Source organism: Erythrolamprus reginae, chromosome 8 (genome assembly GCF_031021105.1).
Source record: "Erythrolamprus reginae isolate rEryReg1 chromosome 8, rEryReg1.hap1, whole genome shotgun sequence".
NCBI lineage: Eukaryota > Metazoa > Chordata > Lepidosauria > Squamata > Dipsadidae > Erythrolamprus > Erythrolamprus reginae.
Window position 1 is genome coordinate 43,197,624 of NC_091957.1, and position 20,745 is coordinate 43,218,368.

The following is a 20,745-nucleotide window of genomic DNA, read 5'->3' on the forward strand; positions in this document are numbered from 1 at the left end:
GACAAACTATGAACTGGCAACATCCCAAATAAATTCTTCCTGTTCACAATGTAATTACACATTCTTCTTTTGGCCATAGATTGTCATAAAAGACAAGGAAGAAAAATTACATTTATTTCAGTAAAGCCACTGAAGCTTTTTAAGAGGAAAAGGAAGATATAATCCAAAGCAAGGATGGTTAACGTATGATATATTGGAACACTAAACTATGTCTATTAAAAATTCTTAGTACTCATTTTAAGACCAGACTAAAGCAGGGGTGAAATACTACCGGTTTGGCCCGGTTCACCCAAACTGTTAGCAACAAATATTTCCGGTTCTCCGAATTGATAGCAAAAAATGTTTGTTTTTTAAAGTTTTCCACCATTGCATTTCACAGCTGATTGTCATAGCTGATGAAACTTTTTTTTTTACTTTTTAAAGCATTTTTTTTTAAACCTACCTATTCGCTGTAATTGTAACGAGTTAAGAGGTTGCTGCTTTGTTGAAGGGGACATTTTGTGTGAAGTCCAGCTGCTTCCAGCATTGGGGGTGAGTCAGTGGTGTAGCCTTTGCGTTATTTTTGTGTAAAATGTGAAAGTTGGTTTTTGAGCTCTTTGTGGCTCTGTGAGGTTCCTGCTTCTCGTTGCAGGAGCCATTTTGCGTGCTTTTACATTGTTTGTGAGTCAGTTCTGTAGATTTTGAATTATTCTGTAAAATGTGAAAGTTGGTTATTGAGCTCTTTGTGGCTCTGTGAAGTTCCCGCTTGTTGCAGGAGCCATTTTGTGGGAAGTCAGCCGCTTTTGCATTGTGTGTGAGTCAGCGGTGTGGCTTTTGTGTTGTTTGTGTGTGAAGTGTGAAAGTTGATTTTTGAGCTCACCTGGCCACATGACCATTACTACCAAGCCATGCCCACCCAGTCACATAACTACTGAGCTACACCCAACAAGCCACAGCCACAGAACTGATCGGGAAAGTTTTTTAGATTTCACCACTGGACAAAAGGTGTGCTCTCTGAACAAGGATGTAAAAAAACAAAACAAATAACCAGATGAAGATAAAATAAACAAAGAAGCTTATCAGCCTTAAACTATAAAAGGTGAATTCTCAAGTGAGTTTACCCATGCTCAGAATACCCAAGTAACCTTTTGCAAATTTTAACTGCTGCTAGAGAAAACCTAGCGCTGTTTCATGTAATAAATACCATATTTTTCTGAGTATAAGATGCACCTTAGTTTTGGGGGAGGAAAATAGGAAAAAGAATCCGCTTTCCAGATATTCTTCTGGCTAGCATCCTTAGTCTGGCCAGTGTAAATACATTATTTCATTCCCTGGTGAGGGCTTTAAAAAAAACCTTATTCAGAGAGAGTAACAATGAAAGAGTCTGCAAGCCAATAAGAGCTGGGAACATTGTTAGCACCTGGTTAGGGCTGAAAAGAAACATTTGGAGCAAGTAGAGCAATGAAAAAAAGCTGCGAAGACTTAGAGCTTAGAAAACATTATTCACAAAGAGTAACAATGAAAGAGCTTGCACAGTAATAGCCGGGGAGATTGTTAGCACCTAGTTAGGGCTGGTGCTGGGGGGAAGCTTGGAAAACAGCTACATTCAGAGTATAAGACTCACCTGAATTTTCAGCCTCTTTTAGGGAGGAAAGAGGTGTGTTTTATACTCTGAAAAATATAGTACTGTAGTTTCTTATCAGAGAGGAGAAAATCCAGAAAAAAAGCTCTCACGGTGAAAGGAAATACACTTAAACTTGCATTTAGACTTTCAAAGCACAGGAAACGGTGTTCAAGCAACTGTGGCAATACCTACCTTTGAACCAGGTGGAGCAGTCAAGCCTAAAAAAGCATAGACGGCATTATTCTCTCTAGCTTCAAAGAAAGCATCATAATCCTTTAGGATGGGAGAGGGAAGAAAAGAAAAATCAGTATATAGCCTTCAGGAACCAGTTTGAAGTATTTGATCTTTGGGGAAAAGGAACTCATCTGGCCTATTTATAAATATTAATAAATATTAATATATTTCCCATTTTTCCATGGTACTCAAGGAAGCAAGAGGAACCTATCCCACACTTAACTAAGCACTGAGCCGAAGCTGGCTAGATGAGTATTTTCTTTCTTTTTTTCTCTTATTCTTTTTTAAATTTTCTTTTTCTTTAATTAATACATTTTATTGAATTTTTAAAATGATAAAGAGAAACACAAAAACAAAGGTAAAACACATAAACATATTTGCGTTTTACATTTCTGTGTCCTCGGTATTATTATTATTTATTGGATTTGTATGCCGCCCCTCTCCGCAGACTCGGGGCGGCTAACAACAACGATTAAAAAAACAGCATGTAACAATCCAATTAATAAAACAACTAAACCCTTATAGTAAAACCAAACATACACACAAACATACCATGCATAACTTGTAATGGCCTAGGGGGAAAGAATATCTTAACTCCCCCATGCTTGGCGATAAAGGTGGGTCTTGAGTAATTTGCGAAAGACAAGGAGGGTGGGGGTTGTTCTAATCTCTGGGGGGAATTGATTCCAGAGGGCCGGGGCCGCCACAGAGAAGGCTCTTCCCCTGGGGCCCGCCAAACGACATTGTTTGGTCAACGGGACCCAGAGAAGGCCAACTCTGTGGGACCTTATCGTATACAATCTTTGTGCATTCATGTCAAACTATCACATTATTTACTTACAATTATATTAATATTTGCAATTTTCTGATTACTTGTTATTGTTTTTTTCTTTCTCGAGCCAATTATAGAATTTTCCCCAGACAGTATTTTCAAAAGACCTCCTAGAATTTCATCTTAACACTCAGTACCTTTCCTGTAAATGAAATTCTATTCTGTCCATTACAGTCAATTTCTTTATTCTTAGTGTATTCCCTTAGTCAGAAACAAGTTGTGATGGGGAATTCATCCCTGGAGAATTGAAGTTGGCGGATTCAGTTACATATTGCTGGCTTTAAAAATACTGAATTTCACCCCTGGCCCAGGCATTTCCAAGAGTAGCCTGGAAGAAAATGACTGTTTAGGCCAGTGGTTCTCAATCCTTTAATACAGTTCCTCATGTTGTGGTGACCCCCAACCATAAGCCTAGCACCAATTCTCCTAACAGAGCTTTAAGCTGATTGGCAGGAAGGTCAGAAGGACACCCCCACTGTAAACTCCTGATTGGTCAGATTGTAAAAATATGTTCCAAGGCACCAGAGTAGAAGCTTTAATAATAATTAATAATAATAATAATAATAATAATAATAATAATAATAATAATAATTTATTGGATTTGTATGCCGCCCCTCTCTGCAGACTCGGGGCGGCTAACAATAATAAACACAACATGTACAATCCAATAATAAAAAACAACTAAAAACCCCTATTATAAAACCAAACATAAACACAAACATACCATGCATAACTTGTAATGGCCTAGGGGGAAGAGCTATCTTAACTCCCCCATGCCTGGCGGTATAAATGAGTCTTAAGTAGTTTATGAAAGACAGGGAGGGTGGGGGCAGTTCTAATCTCTGGGGGGAGTTGGTTCCAGAGGGTCGGGGCCGCCACAGAGAAGGCTCTTCCCCTTGGGTCCACCAAACGACATTGTTTAGTCGACAGGACCCGGAGAAGGCCAACTCTGTGGGACCTTATCGGTCGCTGGGAATCGTGCGGTAGCAGGCGGTTCCGGAGGTAATCTGGTCCATTGCCATGTAGGGCTTTAAACGTCATGACCAACACTTTGAATTGTGACAGGAAACTGATCGGCAGCCAATGCAAGCCACGGAGTGTTGAAGTTCCTAACACCGTGGAAAATTTGTTTTTTCCCAAGGTCTTAGGCTATCCCTGTGAAACGGTTGTTTATTTATTTATTTATTATTTATTTATTTATTTATTATTTGGACTTGTATGCCGCCCCTCTCCGAAGACTCGGGGTGGCTCACAACAAGTGAAACAGTCACAAAATCCAATTAATTAAAATATTTAAAGATTTAAGAAAAACCCCATGTAATAACAGACACACACACAAGCATACCATGTATACATTAAACGTGCCCAGGGGAGATGTTTAATTTCCCCATGCCTGACGGCAAAGGTGGGTCTTAAGGAGTTTACGGAAGGCAGGAAGAGTAGGGGCAGTTCTAATCTCCGGGGGGAGTTGGTTCCAGAGAGCTGGTGCCGCCACAGAGAGGGCTCTTCCCCTGGGACCCGCCAACCGACATTGTTTAGTTGACGGGACCCGGAGAAGGCCCACTCTGTGGGACCTAATCGGTCGCTGGGATTCGTGCAGCAGGAGGCGGTCTCGGAGATATTCTGGTCTGATGCCATGAAGGGCTTTAAAGGTCATAACCAACACTTTGAATTGTGACCGGAAATTGATCGGCAGCCAATGCAGACTGCGGAGTGATGGTGTAACATGGGCATACCTAGGTAAGCCCATGACTGCTCTCGCAGCTGCATTCTGCACGATCTGAAGTTTCCGAACACTTTTCAAGGGTAGCCCCATGTAGAGAACCCAGGTTGAGAACCACTGGTTCAGCCTTTTTCAGTACAAATGAAATAGAGCTGGAATTTCTCCTCTGCTGTGACCTTCCACCTCACTCCATCCCAAAAGTTACTTGCAAACGATGTGCCCATCTGAGACAGGGAGTCTAGATTTGAGGCTTATTGAATAAAGAGCTTCCTAGCAGATTTTCATAGAAACATAGAAGACTGACGGCAGAAAAAGACCTCATGGTCCATCTAGTCTGCCCTTATACTATTTCCTGTATTTTATCTTACAATGGATATATGTTTATCCCAGGCATGTTTAAATTCAGTTACTGTGGATTTACCAACCACGTCTGCTGGAAGTTTGTTCCAAGGATCTACTACTCTTTCAGTGAAATTTTCCAACACAAATGAAGGAAAAAATGAAGGCAAAAATGAAGGCATTTGCTCACCCCAAGGTACTGGCTGTCATTAAAGATTCGCGGAGGCAATGGGTTCCCGGTAGTCGGCCGGCTCTCTTCGGGGACGTTCTCCCTCATCCATTTGCGATTCTCTTCATTGGCCGCAATGTCTTTCTCTTCAAACTCAATCTTGTTGACTTCCAAGAAGCTGATCAAATCTTGCTGCTCCTTTTTAATCTAGGACAAAGATATCAATGACATTTTAGTCCCTTCTCGGTGTGAGTGTGGAGAAGAACAATCCATCTCGCCTATGCTACGGTGGATATAATGTCCAATATGTACAGAGGCAGACCTCATGCTGCTTAGAGAAAATTAACAATAGCATTTAGACTTATATACCATCCTCTCTAAGTGGTTTACAGAGTCAGCATATTGCCCCCAAACAATCTGGCTCCTCATTTTAGTGACCTCGGAAGGATGGTGGAAGGCTGAGTCAACCTTGAGCCTGATGGGATTTGAACTGCTAAATTGCAGGCAGTCGGCAATCAGCAGAAGTAGCCTACAGTACTGCATTCTAACCACTGCACCACCACAGCTCTTGTCAATGTGCTGTCAACGTGGCCCAATACTGGGTGCCTGTCATTTAGTTTTAATCCTATTTATCCTATATACTTTTAACAGATATTATATTTCTATGATCTATTTTATACCTATTTTACTTTCTCGGTGTTGAATGTTACACGTTTCTAAATTGAGGGTGCTTCTTACAGGAATAAAAAAAATGTAAGTTCCTTCTAGCTCCCTCTAGAACAGTGATTTTCAACCTTTTTTGAGCCGCGGCACATTTTTTACATTTACGAAACCCTGGGGCACATTGAACGGGGGGAGGGTGGGGGCTAAAAAAAGTTTGGACAAAAAAATTCTCTCTCTCTCTTCCTCCCTTTCGCTCTATTTCTCTCTCCCTTCCTTCTTTCTCTCTCATTCCCTCCTTCTTTCTCTTCCTTCCTTCCTCTCTTTTTTGCTCACTTTCTCTCTCCCTCCCTACCTCCCTCTATGTCTTTGTCTCTCTTTCCTTCCCTCCCTCTCTTTCTCTCTCTCTCTTGCTTACTTTCTCTTGTTCTCTTTCTCTCTCTCTTGCTTTCTCTCTCTTGTTCTCTTTCTCTCTCACACTCTTTCTCTTTCTTGCTTTCTTTCTCTCTCTCTCTCTTGCTTTCTTTCTCTCTTGCTTTCTTTCTCTCTCTGAGCTTCGCGGAACATTTGACCATGTCTCATGGCACACTAGTGTGCCGTGGCACACTGGTTGAAAAACACTGCTCTAGAATCCAACCATCAAAACCACATCCTATTTTTAAAAAGAATTCAGAACAAAAACATTTTCCCATGGGAAGAATTTTTATATTACAATTCCAAAAACCCTATTTAAAATCCATCTGGATCATTTATCTATTTGTAAATTTCCAAAAACCAACTACAGTAATAACCCTTTTGCTGTTTATTTCAAAAGAAAAAAAGATCCTTAGGTTCCTTAAACCTGTATGTAAATTTTATTTTGCTAAGAATTAAAGGGCACTCAACCTATGGGGAGAGAGAGAGCAACAGAGGGAACCTGGACATAGCTATGCCCTACCTTTCCTCTACAATCAGAAGGCAGTGTACACAACCATTGTGTTTACACTGTTCCAACAACCACAAGTTGTGAGCTTTTAATCTCAGGATGAACCACTATGTGAAATTATCTTGTCCTGGTCCAACATCTTGCCCATTCTATCACATGGTTTATTTCATAACGAGGGAAACACACATATTTGCTTGGCTTTTCTATTAGAGTTTATGCAATCTTGTCCATACAATGATACCTTAACATGCATAATTACTCTATTTCTGGACAGGAATACTTAATTGTTGTTTTTCCGTTAACAATGTTCTTCTTGGAGTGAAAATATTCAATTATAGTCTCCCACCTTTCCTTCTATTGCTTCAGAGACATGAATTATTATTATTATTATTATTATTATTATTATTATTATTAATTAGATTTGTATGCTGCCCCTCTCCGTAGACTCGGGGCAGCTCACAACAACAATAAAACAATGTATAACAAATCTAATAATTTAAAATCACTAAAAGAAACCTTATTAAAAAGCAAAAAACATACACACAAACATACCATGCATAAATTGTATAGGCCCGGGGGACATGTCTCAATTACCCCATGCCTGATGGCAGAGGTGGGTTTTAAGAAGTTTACGAAAGACAAGGAGGGTGGGGACAATTGTAATCTCTGGGGGGAGCTGGTTCCAGAGGGTCGGGGCCACCACAGAGAAGACTCTTCCCCTGGGTCCCATCAAACGGCATTGTTTAGTCGACGGGACCCGGAGAAGACCAACTCTGTGGGACCTAACCAGTGGCTGGGATTTGTGCGGCAGAAGGCGGTCCCGGAGATATTCTGGTCCGATGCCATGAAGGGCTTTATAGGTCATGACCAACACTTTGAATTGTGACCGGAAACTGATCGACAACCAATGCTGGGGTAACATGGGCATATTTAGGGAACCCCTGATTGCTCTCGCAGCTGCATTCTGCACGATCTGATGTTTCTGAACATTTTTAAGATTATAAGGAATATGGTTGTTAATAAGAAACCATGGTCTTCAAGCCACACACCTGATCCTTCCTAATCAGCCTTATGCCCAGGAAGCCAGAATAAAGAGTGGCTGGTTAGAAGCCAATGAGAAAATCACAAACTGAGGAGGTGACATGGCTTCTAATTCGAGCCAGATGCAGGGCTTTTCTCAAGCAGCTTTTCCATATATGGGCAAGCAAAAACACTCTAGTCCTCCAACCAAACAGATGTGAGAGCAGCAGACAGGCAAACTAACTCCAAATATGGTTGGCTGAGCCGTCTGGTATGTAGGAAGACAAACTGAAAGAGGAAATGAGGAGAAGAAATGGAAGCCAGATCTTTGGCTTTGCAATGGACAGATGCAATGGCCTGATCTTGGGTCCATGGGCATTTGAGGAACATTAGGGTCAGAGAGAAAGTCATGTAGAAGGTTGAGAATTTGGACTGATATCATTTCAACGCCTAGGAACATATACAGTCTTACCGTGTAAAAGATCTCCCATACGTATCTTTGTACTCCTATATGTACTGTATCTTTGCCTATCACTTTGAGTCATTGCTGACTCTTCACAATTGTCTGGACATGTCCCTACAGTTTTCTTGGCAAGATTTCACAAGTGGCTTGTGTTGAGAGACAGGAACTGCCCCAAGGTCACTGGCCTTAGGTTTTGTGCCTAAGGCAGGACTAAATCTCACAGTTTTAACCTGATGCCTTAACCACTAAGCCCAACAAGCTCTCTAAAATAGGGATAGGGATAGGACAGCCAATCCACACTCAGTAAAAGACTTGGTATACTAATATCAAATGACCTAAGTGCTAAAGCCCACTGCAACAATATCACCAAAAAGGCTTCCAGAGTTGTTAACCTGATCCTACATAGCTTCTGCTCCGGCAATCTCACACTACTGACAAGAGCCTACAAAACTTATGCCAGACCCATTCTCGAATACAGCTCATCTGTCTGGAACCCATACCACATCTCAGACATCAACACCCTCGAAAGCATCCAAAGATATTTCACCAGAAAAGCCCTTCACTCCTCCACTTCAAACAGAATACCCTACGAAAATAGACTAACTATCCTGGGTCTAGAAAGTTTAGAACTACAGCACCTAAAACACGATTTAAGCATTGCCCACAAGATCATATGCTGCAACGTCCTTCCGGTCAACGACTACTTCAGCTTCAACTGCAACAACACAAGAACATGCAATAGATTCAAACTTAATATTAACCGCTCTAATCTTGACTGTAAAAAACATGACTTTAACAATTGAGTTGTCAAAGCGTGAAACTCTTTACTGAACTCAATAGTGTCAACCCCCAACCCCCAACATTTCTCCCTTAGGCTATCCACGATTGACCTCTCCAAGTTCCTAAGAGGCCAGTAAGGAGCGTACATAAGTGCACTGGTGTGCCTAACGTCCCCTGTCCAATTGTCTTTCCTTTATGTCATATATCATATATATTTTCTTCCTCTCATATACTTTCTCTTCTATATTACATATTATCTTTATATATACTACCCAATGTCTATTCTCTTCCATATGTATTGTGTATTGGACAAAGAATAAATAAAAAATAAATAAATAAAGGATAGAATTTGTTATTGGCCAAGTATGATTGGACACACAAGGAATTGGTCTTTGGTACATAAGCTTTCAGTGTATATAAACGATATAAGTGAAAAATCATGATCATCATAAATATATTCATTATGAATCAAGTGGAATTGACAGATTATTCTATTACGGTAGTGAGGCTTCTTAGATCTACCTGACTGGCCAGTATATGCTGCAATGGCTGAATTAGCCATTAGCCAATGAACCAATGCTAATATAAGAATATCTGGAGCAACAGATTTTGGATTAATAAAATTATTTTGACGCCATCGATACAATTGGAAAAGCTGAAACTGGGCAGATTTTTTTTAAAAAAAAATGAAATAACCTTTGCAATTATGTTGGTTATAGTGAGGCAAACAACTGCAAGGCAATAGGTAACAAAACAAATAATTTCTTCCTGGGAATTTTAGATGCAATAGATTTACAAGTTCTTTCTATGGAGATTCTCAGGCATTCAGATCGCGGTTGTCCCAAAGGTGCTTTTTCAAGAGGCAAGTGGATTTTCTGATTTTTCTTTGAAGACGTTTCACTTCTCATCCAAGAAGCTTCTTCAGCTCTGACTGGATGGTGGAGAATGGAATGGTTTAAATTCCTTGCAAACAGCTCCAGCATGGACTTTATTGCCCTCATTAGCAGCCCAGTAATCTGACCACTGTCTAGAGCAGAAGTGGGGAATTATGGGCCCTTTATGACTTGTGGACTTCAATTTCCAGGATTCCTGAGTTTGAAAAAAAAATCGAGAGTTGGTCCACAAGTCATAAAAGGGTCGTAGTCCCCCACCTCTGCTCTATAAAGCCCTTCATGGCACCGGACCAGAATATCTCCGAGACCGCCTTCTGCCACACGAATCCCAGCGACCATCGCATAGAGTTGGCCTTCTCCGGGTCCCGTCGACTAAACAATGTCATCTAGCGGGAGCCAGGGGAAGAGCCTTCTCTGTGGTGGCCCCGACCCTCTGGAACCAGCTCCTCCCGGAGATTAAGATCACCCCCACCCTCCTTGCCTTTCGTAAACTCCTTAAAACCCACCTCTGCCGTCAGGCATGGGGGAATTGAGACATCTCCCCCAGGCCTATATAGTTTATGTATGGTATGCTTGTGTGTGTGTGTCTTTTTAACTAATGGGTTTTTAGATTTTAAATATTAGATTTGTTATTGTACACTGTTTTTATTATAGCTGTGAGCCGCCCTGAGTCTGCGGAGAGGGGCGGCATACAAATCTAATAGATAGATAGATAGATAGATAGATAGATAGATAGATAGATAGATAGATAGATAGACAAGATTAGATAGATAGATAAATAGATAGATAGATAGATAGATAGATAGATAGATAGATAGATAGATAGATAGATAGATAGATACATAGATACATAGATACATAGATACATAGATTAGATAGATAGATAGATAGATAGATAGATAGATAGATAGATAGATAAGATTAGATAGATAGATAGATAGATAGATAAGATAGATAGATAAGATAGATAGATAGATAGATAGATAGATAGATAGATAGATAGATAGATAGATAGATAGATAGATAGATAGATAGATAGATAGATAGAGGGGGAAAGTACTCAGTTCAGAACTCTTTATGGCTATTGCTGAAATAATGCAGCCTCTTTTTCTAACGCACCAGAGAGGCAATGTTCCACAGCCATGGGCATTTCATCTCGCTATCTGCTTCCTGCAGATTACTTGCCATCTGCGCTTGGCAAAATTCCTTTAAGTCACAAAATTGTCTTGAAAGTTTAGAGCGGAAAACAACTCTGCAGGGGTGAGATTGAGACAGTCTGGAAGGAAAAGCAACAGGCAAGCAAGAGTAACTTGGAATAGCGACGCACAATATATGGGAGTTTCTGGGTTGATTTAAACCAGTGGTTCTAAACCTGGGGGTCGGGATGACTGTTTCACATGGGTCGCCTAAGACCATGGGAAAAGACAAATTTCCCACAGTGTTAGGAACTAAAGCTTCTATTCTGGAACCTTGGAACATATTTTAAAAATCTGACCAATCAGGCATTTACAGTGTGATTGGTCCCCTCTGACCTTCCTGCCAATCAGCTTAAAGCTCTGTTGGGAGAATTGGCGCTAGACTTATGGTTGGGGGTCACCACAACACGAGGATCTGTATTAAGGGGTTGCGGCATTAGAAAGGTTGAGAACCACTGATTTAGAGGGACGTGTCAATAACCAAGACCTGTGGAGTTTATTCTAAGAGGCTTCTTTTATTGTTCCTTATCTAGAGACAGAAATCTTACCTAAACTAAAACAACTACAGGTAGTCTTCAACTTAACAACCAATCATTTAGTGATCATTCAAAGTTACGACGTCATTGAAAAAAGTAACCTATGACCAGTTTTCACACTTATGACCATTGCACCATAGAGTGCTGGTGAGACCACATTTGGAATCCTGTGTTCAGTTCTGGAGACCTCACCTCCAAAAAGATATTGACAAAATTGAACGGGTCCAAAGACGGGCTACAAGAATGGTGGAAGGTCTTAAGCATAAAACATATTAGGAAAGACTTCATGAACTCCATCTGTATAGTCTGGAGGACAGAAGGAAAAGGGGGGACATGATCGAAACATTTAAATATGTTAAAGGGTTAAATAAGGTTCAGGAGGGAAGTGTTTTTAATAGGAAAGTGAACACAACAAGGGGACACAATCTGAAGTTAGTTGGGGGAAAGATCAAAAGCAACATGAGAAAATATTATTTTACTGAAAGAGTAGTAGATCTTTGGAACAAACTTCCAGCAGACGTGGTAGATAAATCCACAGTAACTGAATTTAAACATGCCTGGGATAAACATAAATCCATCCTAAGACAAAATACAGAAAATAGTATAAGGGCAGACTAGATGGACCATGAGGTCTTTTTCTGCCGTCAGACTTCTATGTTTCTATGTTTCTATGCACTATTGGAAGATGTATCCATCTGGTTCAGTTCCAAGGTGGGAGAAAGACACTGGAAAGAGGGAGGCTGATGGGAAAGATGGTTTAATGATGAAGCAGGACCACATGGGTGGTTCTGTCCAGCTGACCACATGGAGTTGAGAGTGGGGGGTATTTATACCCTCTCTTGGGCTTTGCACTTGAGCTTCCTGTTTCTGTGCAAGAACATATATTATCAGACTCCCATGGGCCCATGGACAAATCCTAAGAGTTTGACTGAGCCACATTTTGTTGAGGTTTGAACTGCTGTGGGGGTGCAGTGAGGTCACCATGATTCAAAAAGGACATTGAGGCTCCAGAAAGACTGCAGAGAAGAGCAACAAAGAGGATTAGGGGACTGGAGGCTAAAACACATGAAGAACGGTTGCAGGAACTGGGCATGGCTAGTTGAATGAAAAGAAGGACCAGGGGAGACATGATAGCAGTCTTCCAATATCTCAAGGGTTGGCACAAAGAGGAGGGAGTCAAGCTATTGTCCAAAGTACCTGAGGGTAGAACAAGAAGCAATGGGTGGAAACTAAACAAGGAGAGAAGTAATTTAGAACTAAGGAGAAATTTCCTGACAGTTAGAACAATTGATCAGTGGGACAGATTGCCTCCAGAAGTTGTGAATGCTCCAATATTGGAAGATTTTTAAGATGTTGGTAAACCATTTGTCTGAAGTAGTGTAGGGTCTCCTGCCTAAGCAGGGGGTTGGACTAGAAGACCTCCAAGGTCCCTTCTAACTCTGTTGTTGTTGTTAATCTGCACCCCACCGCATTAGGCAATTCCTATTGTGGCTGGGGGCTAATCCTACCTTTGTTGGATCTTGGGTGAGGTTATTTGCTTAAGAATAGAGCCAGCTCTCTCTTTATCTCTTTAAGTGCTGATTCTTTAAGTGCTGCGGGCTATTATGGAAGTTGGGGGCTGCTTTCCAAGAGCATGTTTCTCCATTTCTCATCCCATGAAATATAATAGCCTCCCTTTTTCTCAAAACATTTCATTCCTCTAGGAGGGGGGGGGTGTAACTTTCCACAGTAGTATTCCCATAATCACTCGATCAAAATTCAGATGCTTGAGAACTGATTCATATTTACGACCATTGCAGTGTCCTGCAGTCATATGAACACCATTTATTTATTTATTGATTTGATTTGATTTGATTTGAATGCCGCCCCTCTGCGTAGACTCGGGGCGGCATACAAATGACCTTTTGACCTTTTGACAAACAGATCAACTTAAGAATCATGTTAGAAAGCTCACTGGAAAAGAAACTCCAAGCAGAAAATGCTTCCAAAACTTTCCCATTTACATATGCAATCAGAGTTCCAACAGTTTGATTCCTGCCGGACCTGGAGAGAGGTGAGGTTGAGCCAAAGATGCTCCAATTTGTTGCAGCTAAAATGTTGTCTTTCTCCAAAACAAGACTGACGCACTTGGAACATATGTTAACGCTTGTTTTTAAGGCAGGCGATCTCCATTTTTAAAATTTAGGAATTACACTTACCATATTTTTGGAGCATAAGACGCTCCTTAGCTTTGAGGGAGGAAAATGGGGTGGGGTGGGGGAATCTACCTACCATGTACAGTGTTCCCTCGATTTTCGCGGGTTCAAACTTCGTGAAAAGTCTATACCACGGTTTTTCAAAAATATTAATTAAAAAATACTTTGCGGTTTCCCCCCCTATACCACGGTTTTTCCCGCCTGATGACATCATATGTCACTGCCAAACATTCGTCCGCCTTTAATAATTTTTTTAAAATAAACTTTAATAAATAAACATGGTGAGTAATAATCTAAGTGGTTGCTAAGGGAATGGGAAATCACAATATAGGGGTTTAAAGTGTTAAGGGAAGGCTTGTGATACTGTTCATAGTCAAAAATAGTGTATTTACTTCCGCATCTCTACTTCGCGGAAATTCGATTTCCGCGGGCGGCCTCGGAACACATCCCCCGCGAAAAGTGAGGGAACACTGTATTCATCTGGCTAGCGTCCTTAAATCTGGTCAGCTTCAGCACATTATTTTATCCCCTGATTAGGGCTTAAATAATTCTATTTGGAGGGAGTAGCAATGAAAACAAGCCTGCAGTGGAGGGAGAGGGGATTAAAAAATGCTGCAAGTTGGGAATATCATTAACACCCCGTAAAGGCTGAAAAAAAACTTTTTCAGAAGGAGCAGGAATGAAAACAAGCCTGCAAAGACTTAGGCTGGGAAAAAAGTTCTTCGGAGGGAGTTGGAAGCCGGGGAAAATTGTTAGCACCTCATTAGGGCTGGAAAAAGCGTCATTCGGGTATAAGATGTGCCCAACTTTTCAGCCTCTTTAAGGAGGGAAAAGCTGTGTCTTATGCTCCGAAAAATACAGTAGTTCCCACCGGGCTCATTCAAACTTCTTTGGTTGCGGCCTGCAGAACCCGTCCACTCAAATGGTTTGGACGTCTGCTAATAGAGCTCAGAACAGGCCTATCTTTCAAATGAGGGAGTGGGGGGGGGGGAGAGGTGACAACAGGGAACAATGGACTGCTGCCAGGAGAAATTAATTTATCTGCAGGGAACTGAGCCAGCCTGCATGTTTTCCCTTTGTTTGACATTTAAAAGAACACTAGGAATGTGCTTACTGCTCCGGATTGAAAGCGCGCCCAGCAAGAATGCAGCTGAGAACCGGGTGGTTTCGGACGAGAAGACAAGAGAAGCAGTTAGGACCACACAAAGCCAACCAGTAGGCTGGAAAAAAAACCCAACCATGCAGCTTTTTTTTAATTCCTTCCCCCCAAATAGAGGCATAACATCTTGGCCACCAACTGTTATACCTGATGGTCATTTAATCACAAGGAACTCTTTGGAATTCAAAGAATCTGCCTTAAAACTAGCCAAGGCTGGGATATTTGGGCATGAGCTTTTTCGAAGTTCTGGACTTCCCGGTGTTGGGTACACATTGCTCGCACCCCGCGGTAAGCAAAGCGCACAAAAATCTAAGGAATCTAGATTTCTGTTAACTGTGTACAAGGTTTACGAGGCAGGAATGCAGGAAAGGTTCAAATGAATGGCACTGGGGCAAAAGCTGGCTTGAATTAACATTTAAATCCATTCATACTAAGACTGCTGGAAATGTAAAATAAAGAGGAGGCTTTTTGCCATCTCTGGTGGACATGTGATAAAAGCAAAAAAAAAATTGGAGTATGATTCATATTTTAATACATTTCCCCCCCCAAAATGGAGATAAAAATGAAACCAGAATTTTTCCTTTGGGGCTTAATGGAAAAAGAAGTAGAGGGAGAAAGATTGGAATTTTGTTACTATATATGTTGACAGTAGCAAAACTATTGTATGCGCAAAAATGGAAGGAAACTTTGATTCCCACTATGGACGAATGGTTGCAGAAGAGGATGGAGTTGACTGAAATGGCAAAAATGGACCAAAGTACTTTTATTTCCACGTGGAAACTGCTTCTGAACTTCATACTTGATACGGAAAAGAATGAAACTCTGACTTTCGGTTTTGCCGATTAGATGGATAAGTCTTTATAGAAATGGTTTATTCATATTATTACGAAAAAAACAAAAAAAATGTAATTTGATGATAATGCCCTATTCTTCTTTAACAGAGAGTGGGAAGACAATGCTTCTTTTTCTTTTAATTCAAAAGGAGTCAAAAAGAGGGTGGTGAAAATATTTACTGACCCCTCACATCCTGGACATAAATCATTTCAACTCCTACCCTCAAAACTATACTATAGAGCAGTGTTTCCCAACCTTGGCAACTTGAAGAAGTGATCCCCCGTTTATTGCGTCCCCGACCATTGCGAACAGGGTACTTCGCGATTTTTCAACCCGGAAGTCAAAATACCATCTACGCATGCGTGCCCTTTTTTTTTTTCTATGGGCACGCATGCGTAGATGGCAACCGGGAGATCAGCTGCTGGGCGGCTTCCCTGTGTCTTCCCCTCTTGCTGGCATCAGCGAGGAGTTTCCCCACCGCCCACGCAAACTCCTCGCTGCCGCTCGCCCGCCCTTCGCCTGCCCACGCCATTCGCTCCCCCTCTTGCTGGCGGGAGGGCGAGAAGCCCTCCCCAGCACCCGCTCGCCCGCCCTTCGCCGCTCGCCCGCCCTTCGCCCTGGCGGAGAAATTCCAGCCCCCACCTGGTCCCGCCCGATCCTCCTCCCTGAGGCAGCTCGCCCTCCCATGGCCGTTTCCTCCACCCTCCATCGCAAGCCCTCGCCACCGCAGCCAACGCACGCTGCGATCTTCAAGCCCGGCTCCTTTCGGCCCAGCATCCCGGGCCAAGCAGCTGCCTTCCGTGACTGAGCCTGGCTGGCCCGGAAGATCTTAGCGCGCGTTGGCTGCAGCCAACGCGCGCTACGATCTTCCGGGCCAGCCAGGCTCAGTCACGGAAGGCAGCTGCTTGGCCCGGGATGCTGGGCCGAGAGGAGCCGGGCTTGATCCGCTGAGCCTGGCTGGCCCGGAAGATCAAAATTCAAAGTGTTGGTTATGACCTTTAAAGCCCTTCATGGCATCGGACCAGAATATCTCCGAGACCGCCTCCTGCCGCACGAATCCCAGCGACCGATTAGGTCCCACAGAGTGGGCCTTCTCCGGGTCCCGTCAACTAAACAATGTCGGTTGGCGGGCCCCAGGGGAACAGCCTTCTCTGTGGCGGCACCGGCCCTCTGGAACCAACTCCCCCCGGAGATTAGAACTGCCCCTACTCTTCCTGCCTTCCGTAAACTCCTTAAAACCCACCTTTGCCGTCAGGCATGGGGGAACTGAACATCTCCCCCTGGGCACGTTTAATTTATGCATGGTATGTCTGTGTGTGTGTCTGTTAGCATATGGGGTTTTTAAATATTTAAATATTTTAAATTTGTCTGATTGCTTATGATTTGTTTTTACATGTTGTGAGCCGCCCCGAGTCTTCGGAGAGGGGCGGCATACAAATCTAAGTAATAAATAAATAAATAAATAAATAAATAAATAAATAAGATCGTAGCGCGCGTTGGCTGCAGCGGTGGCGACATTGCTGCCGGCTTGGCTTCGCTCGCTCGCCGCTGAGGAGCCGAAGATTGGGGGGCGGCGCGGCGAGCGAAGCCAAGCCGGCAGCAATGTCGCCACCGCTGCAGCCAACGCGCGCTACGATCTTCCGGGCCAGCCAGGCTCAGTCACGGAAGGCAGTCGCTTGGCCCGGGATGCTGGGCCGAGAGGAGCCGGGCTTGATCCGCTGAGCCTGGCTGGCCCGGAAGATCGTAGCGCGCGTTGGCTGCAGCGGTGGCGACATTGCTGCCGGCTTGGCTTCAGTCGCTCGCCGCTGAGGAGCCGAAGATTGGGGGGCGGCGCGGCGAGTGAAGCCAAGCCGGCAGCAATGTTGCCACCGCTGCAGCCAACGCACGCTACGATCTTCCGGGCCAGCCAGGCTCAGCGGATCAAGCCCGGCTCCTCTCGGCCCAGCATCCCGGGCCAAGCGACTGTCTTCCGTGACTGAGCCGGCTTGGCTTCGCTCGCTCGCTCGCCGCTGAGGAGCCGAAGATTGGGGGCGGCGCGGCTCTTTTAAAACATCGCCGCCGACATAGGGGGCTTGCTAGCACCCCCCCAAACCCGGGTTGGGGGTTCGGGGGGGTGCTAGCGAGCCCCCCATGTCGACGGCGATGTTTTAAAATAGCCGCGCCGCCCCCCAATCTTCGGCTCCTCGCTAGCGCTGCGGAAGTTTAAAACACCATCTGCACATGCGCAGATGGTGTTTTTACTTCCGCAGCGCTACTTCGCGAAAACCCGCTCGTTGCGGGGGGTCCTGGAACGGAACCCTCGCAACGAGCGGGGGATCACTGTATTTGGAATTCAACTCCCAGAGTTCCCCAGCCAGCGTTTGCTGGCTGGGGAACTCTGGGAGTTGAAGTCCAAATATCTTCAGGTTGCCAAGGTTGGGAAACACTGCTATAGAGCACTGTACATCAAGACAACCAGATACAAGAACAGTTTTTCCCCGAATGCCATCACTCTGCTAAACAAATAATACTCTCAACCCTGTCAAACTATTCACTGGCTGCATTACTATCACCATTAGTCTTTTCATCGTTCCTATCACCCATCTCCTCCCACTTATGACTGTATGACTGTAATTTGTTGCTGGTATCCTTACTATTTATATTAATATTGATTGTTACCTGATTGCTTATTTGCAACCACACACTGCTGACTTCCCTTAAGAGCTCGAGGCACTGAACGAACACTGGAAAATCACTAAGATAAAGCTGCAAACATTCACCCTACTGCTCAGCAGCTATTTTGGGAAATGGGTAATTATTGCTAAGTGCTCCTGACTTCTTTTAAGGTTGCATTAAGCAAAAAATAAACAAACCCAAGAATCATATATAAGGCAAAGGCATCTACAGAAGCAGCAGGGATATTGAATTAAGGACACAATATGGAGAAAGACTATGCCTTGTATGGGTAAAGACTATGCCTTGGGCAGTGAAGGGCTGCAAAAAAAATTTACTATCACACTGTGGGTGTGGCTTATTTTGTGGGTGTGGCTTGCCGACCATGTGACAGGTGGGAGTGGCTTGACAATCATGAGATGGGGTGGCTTAAAGGTCATGTGACTGGCTTAAAGGTGGCCAACTTGATGTCACTCAGGTCAAGGATTTGGGTTAGGGTGCCTGGCCTCCTCGCCTGAAAGAGACACTATCTATTTAATATTACTGAACATCCAAAAAATACTATTTAATTCTATGTACAGTGTTCCCTCGATTTCTGCGGGGGATGCGTTCCGAGGCCGCCCGCGAAAGTCGAATTTCCGCGTAGTAGAGATGCGGAAGTAAATACACCATTTTTGACTATCACAAGCCTTCCCTTAACACTTTAAACCCCTAAATTACCATTTCCCATTCCCTTAACAACCATTTACTCACCATTATTACTGGTACTCACCATTGAATAAGACACTTAGTGATCCTGATATTTATAAACATAATTATTTATTAACAATAATTTTTTTTTTGTTATTTATTTGCAAAAATTATTAGTTTGGCAATGACATATGACGTCATTGGGTGGAAAAAACCGTGGTATAGGGGAAAAAACCGCAAAGTATTTTTTAATTAATATTTTTTGAAAAACCGTGGTATAGGCTATTCGCGAAGTTCGAACCCACGAAAATCGAGGGAACACTGTATATATGCCATATGTATACATACATATTACACACAGGCACACAAAAATATACATTATCTACTATATAAACTGTATGTACACACACATGCACGCACAGCTCTTCTAAAATTATACACATTCAACCTCGATTACTGCAATAGGAAAAATATACCCAGAGCCCAGAAGGGAAAAAAAGAAAAAAAAAACTCAATTGTTTTCTACCGGTTCTGCATACCTGACCAAAATTTTTCTACCAGTTCTGCGTACTTGACCATACCCATAGGAGCCCATCACTGGCCCTGGGTCAAAGGGGAAAGGGGAAAATGCATACACCCAGTCTCTAAGGGGGAGAAACCAAAATTTGTAGAGATGGATATCGGGTCTCTTCTAAAACAACATCTTTTCTGAAATTGGGCACAGAATGTATTCAAATGCTGTATCCAGATCCAGAAAAGGCACTCAGGGTATTTCTGCTTTGATGCTGCTGATCTTGTCCAGTACAAATTTGACACATATGAAGCAGCCTGGGGGAGCTTTGTGCATCCGTCAACTCAGCCATTCCAAAAAAAAATGAGAGTTCCTTTAGAAGGCAGGAAATATAAAGCACAGTGTGCGGGAAGATTAATATCTCGAGTAATCTTTGTGTGGGCAAGAGGCAGTTGTTTATCAACAAACATCAGTATGCTCCAGGCATTTCCACTAGTGCACTCTGGGTGGCCTGCTTTGTTTATTTTGTTTAATTCAGAAACTGTTTCGTTTAATGACTGAGTTTGCAGTTTCAAGTTTGGTCATTAAATAATGACATTATTTAATTTATTCTATAATACCCTGTTTCTTCTCTCTTTCTCTCTCTCTCTCTCAATCTCAGTATCTTGTAAGAAGGGTACCATAGAAATCGGATAGATAGATAGATAGATAGATAGATAGATAGATAGATAGATAGATAGATACATACATACATACATACATAATGATAGATAGACAGATGATGGAAGATAGATAGATAACAGGTAGGTAAGTTGGTAGGTAGGTAGGTAGGTAGGTAGATAGATAGATACATACATACATACATACATAATGATAGATAGACAGATGATGGAAGATAGATAGATAAAAGGTAGGTAAGTAGGTAGGTAGGTAGGTAGGTAGGTAGATAGATAGATAGATAGATAGATACATACATACATACATACATACATACATGCATACATTACATAATGACAGATAGACAGATGATGGAAGATAGATAGATAAAAGGTAGGTAGGTAGGTAGGTAGATAAATAGATAGATAGATAGATAGATAGATACATACATACATACATACATACATACATACATACATACATACATAATGATAGATAGACAGATGATGGAAGATAGGTAGGTAGGTAGGTAGGTAGGTAGATAGATAGATAGATAGATAGATACATACATACATACATACATACATACATACATACATACATAATGATAGATAGACAGATGATGGAAGATAGGTAGGTAGGTAGGTAGGTAGATAGATAGATAGATAGATACA

The 20,745-nt window shown here is 42.5% G+C and overlaps 1 protein-coding gene across 1 annotated transcript in view; it reads right to left on the reverse strand.

Annotated features, from left to right (window-relative positions):
• SH3BGRL (SH3 domain binding glutamate rich protein like) overlaps positions 1–20,745 on the reverse strand; it is a 44,363-nt gene that overhangs the window by 3,375 nt on the left and 20,243 nt on the right. The window contains exons 2-3 of the mRNA XM_070759782.1: positions 4,922–5,107; positions 1,796–1,876 (exon numbers count right to left, since the gene is read on the reverse strand). Coding sequence (XP_070615883.1) covers positions 1,796–1,876; positions 4,922–5,107 — 267 coding nt within the window. The remainder of the gene's footprint in view (positions 1–1,795; positions 1,877–4,921; positions 5,108–20,745) is intronic.